The sequence below is a fragment of the Paramisgurnus dabryanus genome, chromosome 9 (genome assembly GCF_030506205.2).
Source record: "Paramisgurnus dabryanus chromosome 9, PD_genome_1.1, whole genome shotgun sequence".
NCBI lineage: Eukaryota > Metazoa > Chordata > Actinopteri > Cypriniformes > Cobitidae > Paramisgurnus > Paramisgurnus dabryanus.
In genome coordinates, this window is record NC_133345.1 from 36536846 (window position 1) to 36553073 (window position 16228).

General features: G+C 35.5%; 1 protein-coding gene across 1 annotated transcript in view; it reads left to right on the forward strand.

The window, feature by feature from the left end:
* sema3ab (sema domain, immunoglobulin domain (Ig), short basic domain, secreted, (semaphorin) 3Ab) overlaps nt 1-16228 on the forward strand; it is a 45541-nt gene that overhangs the window by 19698 nt on the left and 9615 nt on the right. Inside the window, exons 4-9 of the mRNA XM_065283542.2 lie at nt 7934-8053; nt 8830-8917; nt 11950-12069; nt 13023-13165; nt 15828-15942; nt 16044-16113. Coding sequence (XP_065139614.1) covers nt 7934-8053; nt 8830-8917; nt 11950-12069; nt 13023-13165; nt 15828-15942; nt 16044-16113 — 656 coding nt within the window. The remainder of the gene's footprint in view (nt 1-7933; nt 8054-8829; nt 8918-11949; nt 12070-13022; nt 13166-15827; nt 15943-16043; nt 16114-16228) is intronic.

The window sequence follows — 16228 nt, forward strand, 5'->3', positions numbered from 1 at the left end:
TTTTTTTCTGGGGTGCTTTTTTTTAATAATATGATCTTTATTCATATAACAACTGATGTCTGTCTGTTTCTTGTGTTTTTTACTTGTTACTTATTTAATTTAACATGAATTTATTCAGTAATCATTAAATGAGATTTAAACTCTTATAAAAAGAAAAATAGCGCTATTTGTGGTACACAAACGGTTAACGATGAGTCCCGCCTCCAAAACTCACATCGCTAATATGATTGGCTTTACCTTTCCTAAGTCCCGCCTCTCTAACCTACTTCGCTTTATGATTGGTCTTGGCTTTACTCGTGTATGCTTGCATTCGCGCTTGTAAGAAGCGCCAAATCTCAGCCTGAACGAGACGCGATGTGCATGATTGCAGGCAGCTACCGGTAAGTGTGTGAGGAAGAAAGCATTCTTATATTAACAGTTTTATGCACAAAATATGGGACACGTTATTACACATAACGATTCAGGGACATTGTTTTCCACGACAATCCCATATTAACCTGAAGAGTTGCAAACTTGCAACAGTATAGTGTACGTAGTTTAAACAGACTGCTCATAAAATAATAAAGCACAAACAACAAAACAATTGCTAACTACAGTAGTAAGCTTTCTTTGTTTGCGTTTTTTGTAATGGCTGTTAAATAAGTAGCCTATAATGTGTTAAACTGGAGTGATGATGTAGATTGGGGAGAAATCTGATGGTTCAGTATTTTACTTACCCAGTCTGAATTTTCACTGACATCACCAAAAAGTAAAATATAAAATACAAATAAAATAGGCCTAATCTATATTTGTTGTTTCTGACTTGTGTAACCCTAATAAATATGAAACCTAAGATTAAAGGTGCCAAAGGATGTGTTGCCATAATATGTTAAATTGTTCTTTGACAAAGAAGGCACTTTATTAAGTGCAAAAAATATCCATAAACGTTTTTACATATCCATTTACAAGCCTAGAATTTGTCATTTGAATGAAATGGTCTATTTTTGCCCTATTTGAAAGGGTCATGAATAATAATGTTGAGCTCTGCTCTGAGGCTCATGCCAGAAGCTCACATTAGTAAACAGACCTTATATTTTGAGACCTTATCAGACAAAAATGCAGATTTTGATTAACAACTAATTGCAAACTAATAGAACTTCAGCTAAACGCTAGCATAAGCATATAGCATTTTTTGGCATGTAGCACTTACTCAGCAGTCACAATTTTGTTTTTAGCATTTTAACAAATTTGTAATTAATGTTATTGTAATGTAATTTAATGTTTTCAAAACATGCACATTGTGTAATGGTTTCATTTGCTGCTCTATAAACCTAGACTACTAAGGAGACAATGGTTTCTGTGTGAACTGATTATTTTGTAGACATCTTTTGAAAATGAAACAATTGCGTGAGTTTGAGGAAGATAAAATTAATTAACTTTTTAAATAAATTTTAAGGAAGTCAGAATTGCGTTAATATATATACTTTTTTGTTTAAAAAATACATAATTATGAGAAGTGCCCTTTATATCACTTGAGCCCCTGCCCCTCAAAATGTCTGTGCACGTCCCTGACTCAGATTTACGAGTCATGTCAACAGAAATTAGTTGTCACAACTTATAAAATATAGTTGAGAAAAGTCAACTTAAATTTATTAGTTATAACAGCTCATCTGTAGTTATAACAACTCATCTCTAGTCAAGATAAATAATAGTAAGTTGAAATGACTTGTAAATCTGAGTTGATTCAACAAAAAAATTTAAGGCAGCAAAGTATTTTTTACAGTGTAGTTAAACCATGGTTATCACAAATCGATCATGGTATTGCTACTGTGCAGTACCCACAGTTTCGCCATGTTTTTTTTAGTAAGACCTTGGTTTCCAATCAATGATTGGATCAAAAAACTGTTGGGTTACAATAACCCATGCTCCGTTGTTTTATCCCAGAATGCTGGGTTGTTTCAACCCATGGTTGGGCCAAAAATTAAGATTTTCTTGGCTAATAATAATAATATGTTTTATTTATATAGCGCCTTTCAAGAACCCAAGGAGGCTTTACATGAAGTTTGTATACAAACATGAATACATATGAGCAAACAGTCAGTAAACAACATGTAATCAAACAATCTACATTAGACTTCCAAAACACCCATAGTGCTCGAGAAGACAGACAATCAATTAGCAAAACATAAAGTGAATAAGTGAGTTTAAGAGCAGTTTTAAACATCTGAAGAGAAAAGACATCACAAAGGAGCTTAAAGGCGGATATGCTGAAAGCCCTACCACCCACACTAGATAAACGGGACTTGGGTACTGCAAGCAAGTTTTCAGAGCTCGATCTCAGGGTACGGGCAGGGGTATAGGGGATAATCAATTCGGAGAGGTAGGAAGGTGCTAAGCCATGACGAGCTTTAAAAACTAAGGTGAGAATCTTAAACTGGATGCGGTAATTAACAGGGAGCTAATGTATTTGTTGTACTGTAGGACGGGGTGAAGTAAGCTGATTTTTTGGTAAAAGTGAGCAGCTGAATTCTGAAAGAACTGCAAGCGATTTATGACTTTTTTGGGTAGACCATAAAACAATGAGTTGCAATAATCAAGACGTGAAACTATAAAAGCGTGAATAAAAGTTTCTGCGTCTTTGAGATTAAGTGAGGGTCTTAATCGGACGATATTGCGAAGATGGAAAAAACAAGACTTCACAAGCTGATTGATGTGGGGTTCAAAACATAGCCTAGAATCGAAAAACACACCAAGGTTTCGTATAGTGGAAGAGGGTTGAACCAGAATAGCATCAATGTTAATAGAGAAGTCATGTTGGGTGAGATCAAGTGACTTAGGGGCTACTAGCATAATTTCAGTTTTTTCCTTGTTTAATTGAAAGTTATTTAACACTGGTTGAGTTTGTCCTTTTTTGACTCATTCATGGGTTAACAATAACCCAGCCTTTTTTAAAGTGTAAGTGTTGTGTGTAACTTGTAAATTAACCATGGTTTTACTACAGTTAAAACAACAACAAAAAAATACACTGTCAGAAAAAAGGTACAAAACTGTACCTTTTTTGTCGCTGGGGTGGTACCCCAAGGTACAATTTTGTACCTTTACAGGTATATAAACATAATACAATGTTGTACTATTTGGGGTACATTATTGTTCCTTGAGGATATATTTTGTACCTTTAAAGGTACAGTTAATTGTTTTGTACCCCTAAAATTTAACTGGTACAAAATTGTTCTTTAAGGTACACAATTGGTCCTTAGGGTATAATATTGTACCCCATAAGGTACAACATTTCAATGTGTTTATACCCATAAAGGTACAAAAAGGTACCTTTTAGGGTACCACCCAAGCCACAGAAAAAGGAACAACTTTGTACCTTGTTTTTCAGACAGTGTATGCTACTATATTTAAACCATGGTTACTACAAAATAAAAGTCATGGTTTTAAAAGTCTAAACCATGGTTACTATGATTGTAGTTTTGACAATCGTAATCAATGTACCAAGAAGCCATGGTTACTTTATACCAGAGTTTGGTTTCCAAAACGCAATAAATCCATTTTGACTCATTTCTGTAAAAACGTGTTTTCTATAACAAGAAAGTGACAAGATGAAAACCACTATTTTTTTTTAAATCCATAATTTGATTTTCAAAGATTTATTATAAAAACTGATCTTTTTTCCTTTTTTTTTTCAAAATGCTATAAATCTATTGAAACAATATAAATATAAATGTGCATTCATCTTTGCCATGTTATATTCATTTAGTTGACTGGTAGTATACACTGCATAAAAAATAAACATTAATGGCATTAATCAAAACACTTACTTTGTCATATTAAGAACACTGTCATTGCTGCTGTCATCCTTGGGACGTCGTCGCTGAACTTTTTTGACAGCGATCAGCTGTAAAATGTTTTGGTCCTGCTCGATTTTCGTTGGCTTCGAGTAAAATAATGGAAAGTTTTTCCTAAGATCCCCTGGGGTCAATGTGTTAGCATGACAGAAGCTTGATTCTGTCGGGAGAACAAGCAACAGCCGGCATTTTTCCTTCGCCCAAGTGGCTTACGTTTCTTCCCTGCTACAGAAAACCACCACAGGTTTATACATTCTAACAAAGGTATTATTTTGTTTTTGTTTGTTTGTTGATCACAAAGTACAAAGTAGATGAGGAAAACTAGGATTCTGTGTGTATTCATTATTGTTTACAGTGCGTGGAATGGTGCACTGTGAGTTGTTGAGTGGATTTATTGCATTCTGCAGAGAAGAGGGACTGGCATGTTTTGGAACCAAACTTTTGTTATCAAAGAGGTGCTTGGAAGTTTTAAATCATATAAACTATATACCTAAGCCAGTTTATCCCTGATTTGTACCTGTGTGCAAAACTATCTTGTAAAACACAGCTTAGCCTGAGGTGTTGATGAAGTAACAAAAGTTGGAAAGGAGGCCAAAACTTTGTTGTGTCCTTGTTAACTTCTCTGTAAACCTGAACAACATCTAATGAGTCACTGCAATTCGTTCCAGGCGAGACCTGCTGAGACACGCGTCTTAAACACGGCCGAGAAGTTCCTGAACACACAAACACACTCACGCATTTTTCTATATTGGCGAAATCCCAGTCGCTACAATGGTGGAGCTGACAAACACAAACACACATTCGCACATGCACACATTAACCCTGAGAGTATTTGAGATCTGGATCCTCATAACAGGATTTCCCTGTTAATGCTCTAAACAGCCTGCTGGAAAAGAACTCCAGCTGTTGTAATATTTTCCTTTTAATAAAGCTGACCGTGGTTGGGTGTCAGTCAGCTGTGCTGCAGTGTTTGAAAGTCTGCTGTGTGTGACAGAAGGGTATTTCAAAAATGCAAACAGATATTATACACGTCTGCATGAATAAACAGAGGAATTGCGCAGTATAAATAAAGCAACAAAGGGCTAAAATCTTACGCAGATGTGATGACACTTTATTTCTAGGCCAAACCACAGTCAACATTGCTTAACTGCCTGCCAGTGGGCATCATAACTCTGCCAAAACTATTTGGTGGTCGTTTGTTGAAATGAAATGCACTTGATTACATAATAAAACACACAAATTGTCCACATGTGACCCTGTTGGTGAAATCCACTTTGAAGTCGTATTGTAATTAGATTAAGAGCATCAAAGTTTGATTTCACTCATTGATATACATACATACATACATACATACATACATACATACATACATACATACATACATACATACATACATACATATATATATATATTGTATTATATTAACTATATAAATCCAAATAGTATACAAATACTAATACTAATAATGTAATCTTTTAATTTTGTTGTAGTGATAATTTCAAATGATCTATACCCTCAGTTAACACCAAGTATCATAAAGTGCAGTAAACACAGTTTTGGCTTAAATAAAGTGCTTTAAAGAAGCTGTCACTGGGACAATACCCTTTAAAAAGGTCCTTAGGTGTACTGCTTATGTACCTTTGAGGTCCCTATATGCACCCTTTAGGTATAAAGGTGTACTTTTTGAAAGGGTACCGCTCCAGTGAGAGCTTTTGTACCTTTATTTCTCATATTCCACTTTGATATTTTCTTATTTAATGTCATGCTTTCATACTGTGCCAAACTATGATTTAAGTTTCTAGATCCACTGTATGAAAGAGTGTGCGTGTGTTTGTGTATCGGTAGGTGATAAGTTGGATGTCTGTAGGCGCTTGTTGACACAGATGGTTATGTTTATTTATCTGAAAACGCAGTGATGACTGAATGTACACACACACACCACACCACAGATTTAGTTGCTTTTCTCTCTATCAAGCTCAGTGTTGTTTAAAAAAAGTATGTTTTTGTTGTTATACTACACTTTCATAACAAATCCTGATAATTTACTGACCCTCATGTCTGTCTTTGTTCTGTCGAGAAGAAATAGGATTTTTCTCCAAAAAGTGGACTTTAGTGAAGCTTAACAGTTTCAATGCAGTTTCAAAGGGCTCTAAACGATCCCAACCGAGGGGTAAGGGACTTATCTAGCAAAACAATCATCATTTTCGGCAAAAAAATAACAAAAAAATTTGTACCTTTAAACCACAACTTTGATGCGCAAGCGTGACATTACGTATTACGCAATCACATCGGAAGGACACGTGTTACATGCACACTGGCGGACCATTTTAAACAATAAACTGACACAAAGACATTAATTAGTATCATTCTACATACAACAACTTTGAAACTGTCCTCTTTCTCCAGACTTGTGAACAGTGGAGCGGTAGTTACGCATACATCATGTGTGACCTTTCAACGCAATTGCGTAATATGTAAGGTCGCGCTGGCGTATCACACGGTTAATGCAAGATGAGAATTGGTTTAATAGTACTTTTTTTGGAGAAAATGACAATCGTTTCGCTGGATAAGACCCTTATGCCTCGGTTGGGATCATTTAGAGCCCTTTGAAGCTAGCCTAGAAATCTAGACGCACCCTAGCGGCCGCAAAATATATTTGCTGTCAGGGTTTAGTCTAGGCACTCACAATACACTTAACAGCTCCAAAAACCAAAATTTGGTCAGGCCAATCACATCGTGTGTAGCATCTGTGGGGCGGGCTTAACATGATGACGACAGAGCTGCAACGGTTCCTACTTGAAAACAAAGAATGGCTGCTGCTGCTGGCGAACAGCTTTCTTTTGAAGCGGCTTTGGCCGCGACTCTGGAGGACTTAGACTTATGTTTTTCTTTGAGAGAAGAGCAAATAACCCTACTGAAGTCCTTTTTAAGCAAGAAAGATGTGTTTGGAGTTTTGCCGACTGGTTACGGTAACTACGTCACCTTCTTCGTTGCTCTGATTGGTCATAGCGCTATCCTATTGCGTGCAGAGGCATTTTGAGGGACAACCTTATATCCCGCCCCTTGCATTGAGCCGTTTGTGTGAAGAGTTGCCAGACCTTACATCTTGATGTAGGTCTGGCTAACCAGGCTACTTTGAAGCTGCAGTGAAACTGTAAACTGTTGAGGTCCACAAATCTTGGAATGTTTTCCTCAAAATTTCTTCTCGAATAAACAAAGAAAGACATAAACATCTTTGATGACATTGGGGTGAGTAAATAAATCCGTTTTTTATGAAAGTGGAATATTCCTTTAAACTATTCGCTAAATATATGATATGCAGGGTTACTACAGGTCCTTGAAATCCTTGAAAGTTTGTGAATCTGGGGGGGAATCAAGGCCCTGGGAAGTGAAAATATACATACATAGATAGAGGTCATTGAAAGTGCTTGAATATATTTTATGCTAGAAGTTTTTGGCAAAAAATCCATATTATTCCCTGTGTAGTGTAGGATAATATCATAAAAATTGTAAACTTTTAAAGCACACGTGCTAAACTGTTCGCTTTTAATGCTTATATGTTCTGTATGTGAATGTTGATTCATACCAAAATGCTTTTTTGCATAGTGGTGTTTGACACATAAAAAGGTCTTGGGTTACGTATGTAACTGTTGTTCCCTGAGAAGGGAACGAGACGCTGCGTCTCTCTTGCCATACTTCCTGCGTCCCTGTAACGCCGTCTTTGGCAATATTTCAGATAGCGATATACTTCCTGGCTTCCGCGTTACTCTGTCTTTGTCGTTTAGCCTCACCATTGGCTGAATTTGATATACACATTCAGACACACTTACCCCTGGAGGCGTCCCCAAAGTGTCACCGCAGTGACGCAGCGTGAGTTCCCTCGAAAGGGAACTGTAACAATGTATATTAAAAGGTAACACGATGTAACCTTGCTCTCACTTGTAACCTTGCTAGTCCTTGAATTTGAGGATATTAGACCTGGAAAGTCTTTGAAAGGTCCTTGAATTTGAAGTTAACTAAGGTGTGGGAACCCTGGATATGTTGTATTCCCTGGTTATAAATAAACATTGAGTGGTTCTTGTTGTCTGTTTTTTCTTCCGCAGAAGGAATGTTCTAACTACATAAAGGTTCTGCAGCCGTTTAATCAGACGCACTTGTATGCATGTGGAACAGGAGCTTTTCATCCCACCTGTACTTATGTAGAAGTTGGAAAACGCCCAGAGGTAAATCCATCTCCACTTACAGTCTTTAATCCCATTGTGTTGCTCTATAAACTCAGCTGTGTCACTCCCTCACATCATTATTGGTCTTTGCTATAAAGTGAGTCAATATTAGTTTTCATTGACGGTATTGTTAAGGATTTGAACAAACTTTATAACTCATATAAACCGGTTGTATGTTATAGAAATAAAGCATGTGGTGATGGTGATGATCGCACGTCTTCATATTTAATGGTGGAAGATGTAAATGTTTTTAAATGTCTTTGACTATACAAGGACATTAAAGTCCATGTAAAGACTGATATTAAAAGTGTTCTCAGTTTGTGTGATATTAACCACCCAGCCAAATTTGAATAATTAAAAAATGAATAAAAATAGTTAGCAAAATCTATTCTCTGCTCTCAAACACTGGGTCTGCTGCCGACGTATATATTAATAGAATCTAAATACTGTATATAGAAATGACTCATGTGAAAAAAGCATTGACACATCCACATTATACAAACTCACACACACTGTTTATGTTTGACACATTTGAGGTCAGACAACAGTTCATTGCCACAAATTACAACCCCACTATACATAATAAGCACTTTTCCCTTTATAACCAAATCACTGAACGCCCTTCCCAGAAGAGATAATTTTAAGTAACATGAAGAGAAGATTTGATTATTCTTTCATTGTATTAAATGTGATTTGTATATTTTAGCAAGAATATCTTCTCAGTTGATCTTCATTTTTTCAGTGAGTTGACTGTGTGTTTGTATCTTTGTATCTAGGACAATGTCTTTCGGCTGGGATCCTTTGAAAATGGGCGTGGAAAAAGCCCCTACGACCCCAAACTCCTGACTGCCTCCCTACTGATAGGTAAGGGTGTTTAAGACAGTGTGGCATTACTGATTTGTAAAGTGTAAAGTTACAGATTTGACAAGCTTCAGCATTAAACTTGAGCTACAGACATGTATCATACTGTACCTCATATCATATGTGACCCTGGACCACAAAACCAGTCCTAAGGGTAGGTTTTTTATCATCTAAAAGCTGAATAAATAAGCTTTCCATTGATGTATGGTTTGTTAGAAAATGATGAAAATAATATTTGAAAATCTGTCATCTGAGAATGCAAAAATTTTAATGCAGAAATTCGCCTTTTAAGTTGTCCAAATGAAGTCCTTAGCAACACATATTGCTTATAGTAAATACATGTTTAATACATTTACAGTAGAACATAAAAAATGCAATATGATCTTGACTTAATATCCTAATGATTATTGGCATAAAAAATTATAATTTTGACCCATACACTGTATTGTTGGCTACAGCTACCAATATACCCGTGCAACTTATGACTGGTTTTGTGGTCCAGGGGTCACATATGACTTATTTTGGATAAATGTGCTGTTACTTGACTTAGCAAACTGAAGGGCAAATGAAAAAGAAATCCAGTGGACTTGGTTTGTAGGAGGGTCTCGGGGGACATTTACATAAGCAGAATATCAATGAGACTTTAATGAGAGTTTTTTGGGCATTTTCACCTGGCACCTAGCAACCATCCATAGCACCCTAGCAACTACCCAAAATAAAAGTGCACAACATGTTAAAACACTTTCAGGATCTTAGCGGCTCCTTAGCAACACCCTGGCAATCACCCATCAATGTGGTAGTACAGTACATTTTTACATAGGCAAGCACCCTTTACATACAGTATTTAGGTCCTCTTTAGAATAGAATAGCTTTATATTATCATCATACAACAAAATAGTGCACACATGTACAAAAATGTACCTTTAGCAAAATGTAAACAATAATGGAAAGAATGTAAACAGTGCAAATGTAAACGTTATAAATACAAAATGTGCAGAATAAGGATTACATTTGTATGAATATTATAAAAATTTTGTTAAGTTAAGCATTTGAGTTTTTTAATTATATGTAGATTTGTTGAGAGAATTTTCTTGAATTCTCAATAAAAAATTTGTTGTTATCTATTATATGTTAGTTTGGCACTCCGAAAACTTAAAGGAAAACACCACAGTTTTCAATATGTTACTATGTTCTCACCTCAGATTAGACAAATTAATACATACCTATCTTTTTTTAATGCGTACACTTAATCTTTGTAAAGTGCATCGTGAATGTGTTAGAATTTAGCCTAGCCCCATTCATTCTTTAGGATCCAAACAGGGATGAATTTAGAAGCCATCCAAACACTTCCATGTTTTCCTTATTTAAAGACTATTACATGAGTAGTTACACAAGGAAGTATGGTGGCACAAAATAAAATGTGGCGGTTTCTTTAGCAGATAAAAAATGAGAACTATATTTTATGGCAGAAGAGCACTTAGTTTGCAGCACTTCGACCTCGGTGCAGGGTAACATCATCACCTCTGACTCCTCCCCCTCTCCCTCAAAAGTCACGAGTGATGATGCTTAAAAAATCGCCATGTTTAATTTTGTGCCACCATACTTACTCGTGTAGCTCCTCATGTTACAGTCTTCAAATAGGGAAAACATGGAAGTGTTTGGTGGCTTCTAAATTCATCCCTGTTTGGATCCAAAGGAATGAATGGTGCTAGGCTAAATGCTAAGACATTCAAGACGCGCTGTACAAAGATTAAGTGCACGCATTGAATAAAGATAGGTATCTATTAATTAATCTAAGTTGAGGTAAGAACATGGTAAAACATTGAAAAACAGTGGTGTTTTCCTTTACACTGTAATACAAATATTAAGCAGATCTAGTAAGTCAGAGAAATGAAAATGTTATTGCTCAAATATTGCTCTTTCATAACTCTGATTTGTAACTGAAAGTATGAAAATAGAAACAAATAAGACAGTTTCTAAAATATATTAAGAGTAAAGTAATGCACTTTGTAAAGGTAAATAATCTTTTGATTGCTAACATAAAATCTGAGCTTAGTTTGTGACATTATTAAGATATCTTCTAAAACTCTAATGGAGACATTTGTTAGATTTCTGGGTCTTTATTTCTGGAGAAATATCCGAGACGCAGCGCAAACGTTTCCATTTGCTCTCCATTTAAAGGTGCAGTGTGTAAATTTTAGCAGCATCTAGTGGTGAGGTTGCAAATTGCAAGCAATGTCTCTGTCCACTGTTTACCCCTCGCTTTTGAAACGCATAGAGAAGCTACGGTAGCTGCAACCGGACATACATGTCATCTTCGGAGACAACTTAGTAAAAGATAATTTGTCAGTTAAGGGCTTCTGTAGAAACACAGTGGCTTAAAATGGCTACTTCCATGTAAGGGGACCCTCGGTATGTAGATAAAAACGTCTCCTTCTAAGGTAATAAAAAACATAAGGGTTCATTTTAAAAGGTCTTTATACACCCCTGATAATATAGCTTTGTATATTATTTTGCATTTCTGTCAAGAGATCCTTCTAAAAATAACACACTGCACCTTTAATCTAATTGATGTTTAAGAGAAATAATTGAGATATTAATGAGATTTCATCTGTAATTTTTCTTATGGGATTTTATTGTATTTTGCTCTGTTTTTGTGTGTTTGGCTGTGCGAAATGTGCTGTTTTGTGTTGGTCTGTGTGTTTTGAAAGGAAACTCAACACCTTTGATGAATGATCTCTTATAGAGGATGACCACTGCACACTGTTCCTGTGGGTTTGTGCTCAGAGCATTTTACTGTTAAATCTCTCTTCTCAAATTAAAGGTCACTCGTGAGACACACACAAACAAACCCTCCTTTTCACTCACACCATCTTTGACGGTGAAATTGCCTGAGTGTTGACTGTCACAGTCCTTTGAGCTCTTATTAAAGTTTACAAAACCCAGACTGAACTCGTATTTCTGTTCTCGCCATCCATGTTGAACTCGCAGTGACTGTCCTAAAAATTATTGTTAATTTGTGCTTTGATCACCAGATGGGGAATTGTATGCCGGGACATCAGCTGATTTCATGGGGCGGGACTTTGCCATTTTCCGAACTTTGGGCAAGCACCATCCTATCAGAACAGAACAGCATGATTCCAGGTGGCTCAACGGTTGGTATACTGTATATATATATTTTTTGACATTTTCAAAGACTGATTATGCTAAAAGTAAAGTATAAAATGCAGCAAAAAACCATACATTTGTGCATAGTTAACAAATCAGGCTTATCGACTTTGAAAGAAAAGAGAAAATTTTTATATATGTTGTTGGCATAAAAGGCAGTGAACCAAATCAGTGACGTCTGTCATGTCCAGCCAAATTAAAGTGTACCACCCCTGTAATATCTAGGGACTATTTATTGACCTTTTTTCAAATAAACCATCATACTGTATACCCAACAATGATCCATCCTAAAACGAAAGTTGCATATAAAGGAGAGAAAGAGCTATGAGAAAAGATCTGGTTAATAGAAACTAGAATTTCAAAAGTTTATTCCTTCCTAAAATTTTATCCGATTGCGTTTGTAAGTATGCGGCAGAACAGGTAATGCTTTCAGATTTAAAACACTGAATACTTTTCAATCACAGTGTTTCCTCATTTAACTTAAGTGACAAATAAAGATTAAATGAATGGCTTTGGCTTCTTTGAACATCATGGGAATGTGTGGATGTGGATTGTGGTGAGTTGACTGTGTGTACATGACAGTTTGTTGGTGCCACAGCGTCGGCGGCCTGTATGTGTGTGGCTCTTAGACAGTCACTTAGCACAAGTGTGTGAATAAAGTATAACCATGAACGTGAAGAGCTGAGGTCCCGCAACACTCTCAAGAGTGCTTATAGACACGTGATGGGTCTCTTACAAGAGCACACAGACCCAAGCACGCATACATATGAAGCAAAAGCTTCAAGGAAGCTTAATAATGAAGCTTATATTCACCAACATCTTTCAACGCTTTAGTTATTATTGATTTGTCTTTGTTTTTGTTCAGTCAGATTATTTATATTACATATACTCGGTTGTTTGAGTGTTATAAGAGTTAATGTGTTTTTTGTCCTCCATTTAGATCCCAGATTTGTGAGCGTGCACCTCATTCCGGAAAGCGACAATCCGGAAGACGACAAGATCTTTCTGTTCTTCAGAGAAAATGCAATCGATGGGGAACAAATCAGTAAAGCGACACATGCCAGAATTGGACAGCTGTGTAAGGTACATAGACATGCATTGCACACAAATAAATTGAGAAAAAAACTTTATTACAACTCAGTCAGTGTCAGATTCTATACAATACATATCTGTATAATAAAAGTACAGATATATAAAAATTAATGTAAAGGTTTGTAAATGTAAAAGTTTGAAAGGTGTGCTCCTATGTAGCTCGGTTGGTATGAGCATTACATTACCAGCGTCATCATGAGTCATGGTTTCAAACCCAAATAAAAAGTGTTTACTTTTTAATGCACTGTAAGTCGCCAGAGATAAAAGCTTCTGACAAATGTTTAAAGTAAATACAATCTTGAATTGCAGACCAAATTAGTGTAGCACAGTTTGAGAGATTCATTTGAAATCTAGATACTAGTAGGATTACTAGGGACATACACACACATCATCCCCATTCCTCTGACAGTGGCCAGACAGGTGGTCCGGGTTTTTTTGCATTTGGCTTCACCTCTGCTTTCCTGCAGTCCTGCTCTAACCCCCACTTTGAAACTTAAGAGATGCCTAAAATGTCACAGGAGCCATCAGCCAAGAAAACAAAGACGCCACTGTGGAGAAAAATGTGAGACTTTGGCAGACTCGCTCGACTCAAGTGCGAGTCTACATCTAGAAGCGGCAGAAAGGTGTTCTCAATTACAGGTCCTTTGGTATTCCGGCACGACTGGAATTCTTCATTCTCCGGCACAGACAAATGTCTCATTATTCAGAGTTTAGGTTTAGTTAATGCATTTCCAGCACTTATAATTAGAGCTGATCAATCTACACAGTGTGAGATTATTTATATTACCGACATGTTTCACATGACAGCTGGCGGGAACGTAAAAGACACGTGTGTTTATATATATAAATATATATACTCATGCACCTTTCCGAAACTATCAATCACCAGGAATGACTACACTGCAGAAAATGAATGTCTTATGTTTGTCTTTTTTTATAATAAATATCTAAAAATTCTTAAATTGAGATAGATTTACTTGGTAAGCAAGTGGCTTAAGATATTAAGTCTTGTTTATTTAAATAAATGATGATAGTCAAGAGATCTTTCACTAAAAACAAGTCAAAATATCTGCCATTGCAGTAAGAAAAATAAACTTAAATTAAGTTTATTGAATTAAGCTGAAACTGGAATTAAGTTTATTTTTCTTACTGCACTTGCAAATATTTTGACTTGTTTTAAGTAAAAAAAAAAAAAAATCTCTTGATTTTTATCATGTATTTCAATAAACAAGACTTAATATCTTAAGCCACTTGCTAACCAAGTAAATGTATCTCAGTTTAAGAATTATTAGATATTTATATTAGAAAACAAGACAAAAATACTACAGTAAGTAAGATATTCATTTTTTGCAGTGTGGAGTCAAAATGTAGATGTTTTTAATTGCAGTTTAATATGAATCTATAGATGTTTTCATTGCTATGTTTTAAGTTATCACTATTGTTGTTGCTCATAAAGTAATTAGGGTTAAACCCCCCATTGGTTACATTAAAAAAAGACCCAGGCTTTATTGTATATGGGTCCAGAATATCCGAGAGTCTTGCCCTGCATCCCAATTTGCATACTGTCCACCCTAAATAGTATTCAAAATTAGAGTTAGTATGTCACAGATTGTATTATTATAAAATGTGTATCACTAAAGTACCCAGATGGTCTACTGTTTCCGGTTTAAATTCAAGTGTAGGTCTACGCAGACATCTATGGCTAAAATTACCCATGCACTGCAAAAAAATAAGCAAAAAAAAAATTCTTAGTATTTTTGTCATGTTTTCAATAAAAATATCTAAAAATTCTTAAATTAAGATGCTTTTTCTTGATGAGCAAAACGACCCAAGAAAATAAGTCTAGTTTTTAGACCTAAAATATATAATTTAAGTGATTTTGTGCATAAAACAAGCAAAAATATCTGCCAATGGGGTAAGCAAAAAATCTTGAACATTTTTCAATATTCAAGATTTTTTTGCTTACCCCATTGGCAGATTTTTTTGCTTAAACTGCAAAAAATGATTTTCAAGAAAAAAATTCTTAGTATTTTTGTCTTGTTTTCAGTAAAAATATCTTGAAATTCTTAAATTAAGATGCTTTTTCTTGATAAGCAAAACGACACAAGAAAATAAGAAATAGTTTTTTTAGACCAAAAATATCAAATTTAAGTGATTTTGTACATAAAACAAGCAAAAAATCTAAACAAAAAAATCTTGAAAATGTTTCTTTAACACTAAATTCAAGAAAAGTTCAAGGAAAATTAGCTTACCCCATTGGCAGATTTTTTGCTTGTTTTATGTACAAAATCACTTAAATTTGATATTTTTGGTCTAAAAACTAAACTTATTTTCTTGGGTCGTTTTGCTCATCAAGAAAAAGCATTTTAATTTAAGAATTTTTAGATATTTTTACTGAAAACAAGACAAAAATACAAATAAATGTTTTTCTTGAAAATCATTTTTTGCAGTCTACATATTTTCAGGGCATATTATAAGTAGGTGAATGATAAACAACATTGGGTTGTTTTTGCCATGGGCTAAAGAGCAACCAGAGAATACAGCAAACTATCAACCAATCAGAAAATCTGAGCAACTTGTAGTTACCATTTTATATTTTGTCTAACCAGTTTTTCCGATTCATTGACAATAAGGTTTGGTTTCTTACTGACAGAATGACTTTGGAGGCCACAGGAGTTTGGTGAACAAATGGACCACGTTCCTGAAAGCCCGTTTAATCTGCTCAGTTCCAGGCTTGAACGGCATTGACACACATTTTGATGAATTGCGTAAGTTACTTCATCAATACTGTACATCAGGGTTCTTCTTTGACACGTTCGTTTAACAGCATCACGATTCGCTCCCTGAAATTGTGTTTGATTTTTAACAGAGGATGTTTTTCTCATGAGCTCCAAGGATCCCAAGAATCCAATTATTTATGCTGTGTTTACAACATCCAGGTATTACAAAATCCAATTTACACCAAACACCCATATCAAACAAATCATATCTGATGTATTCGAACCTTGATTGTGTCTTACGTCCCTCGAGTCAAACCTGTGAAAAACTCACAAT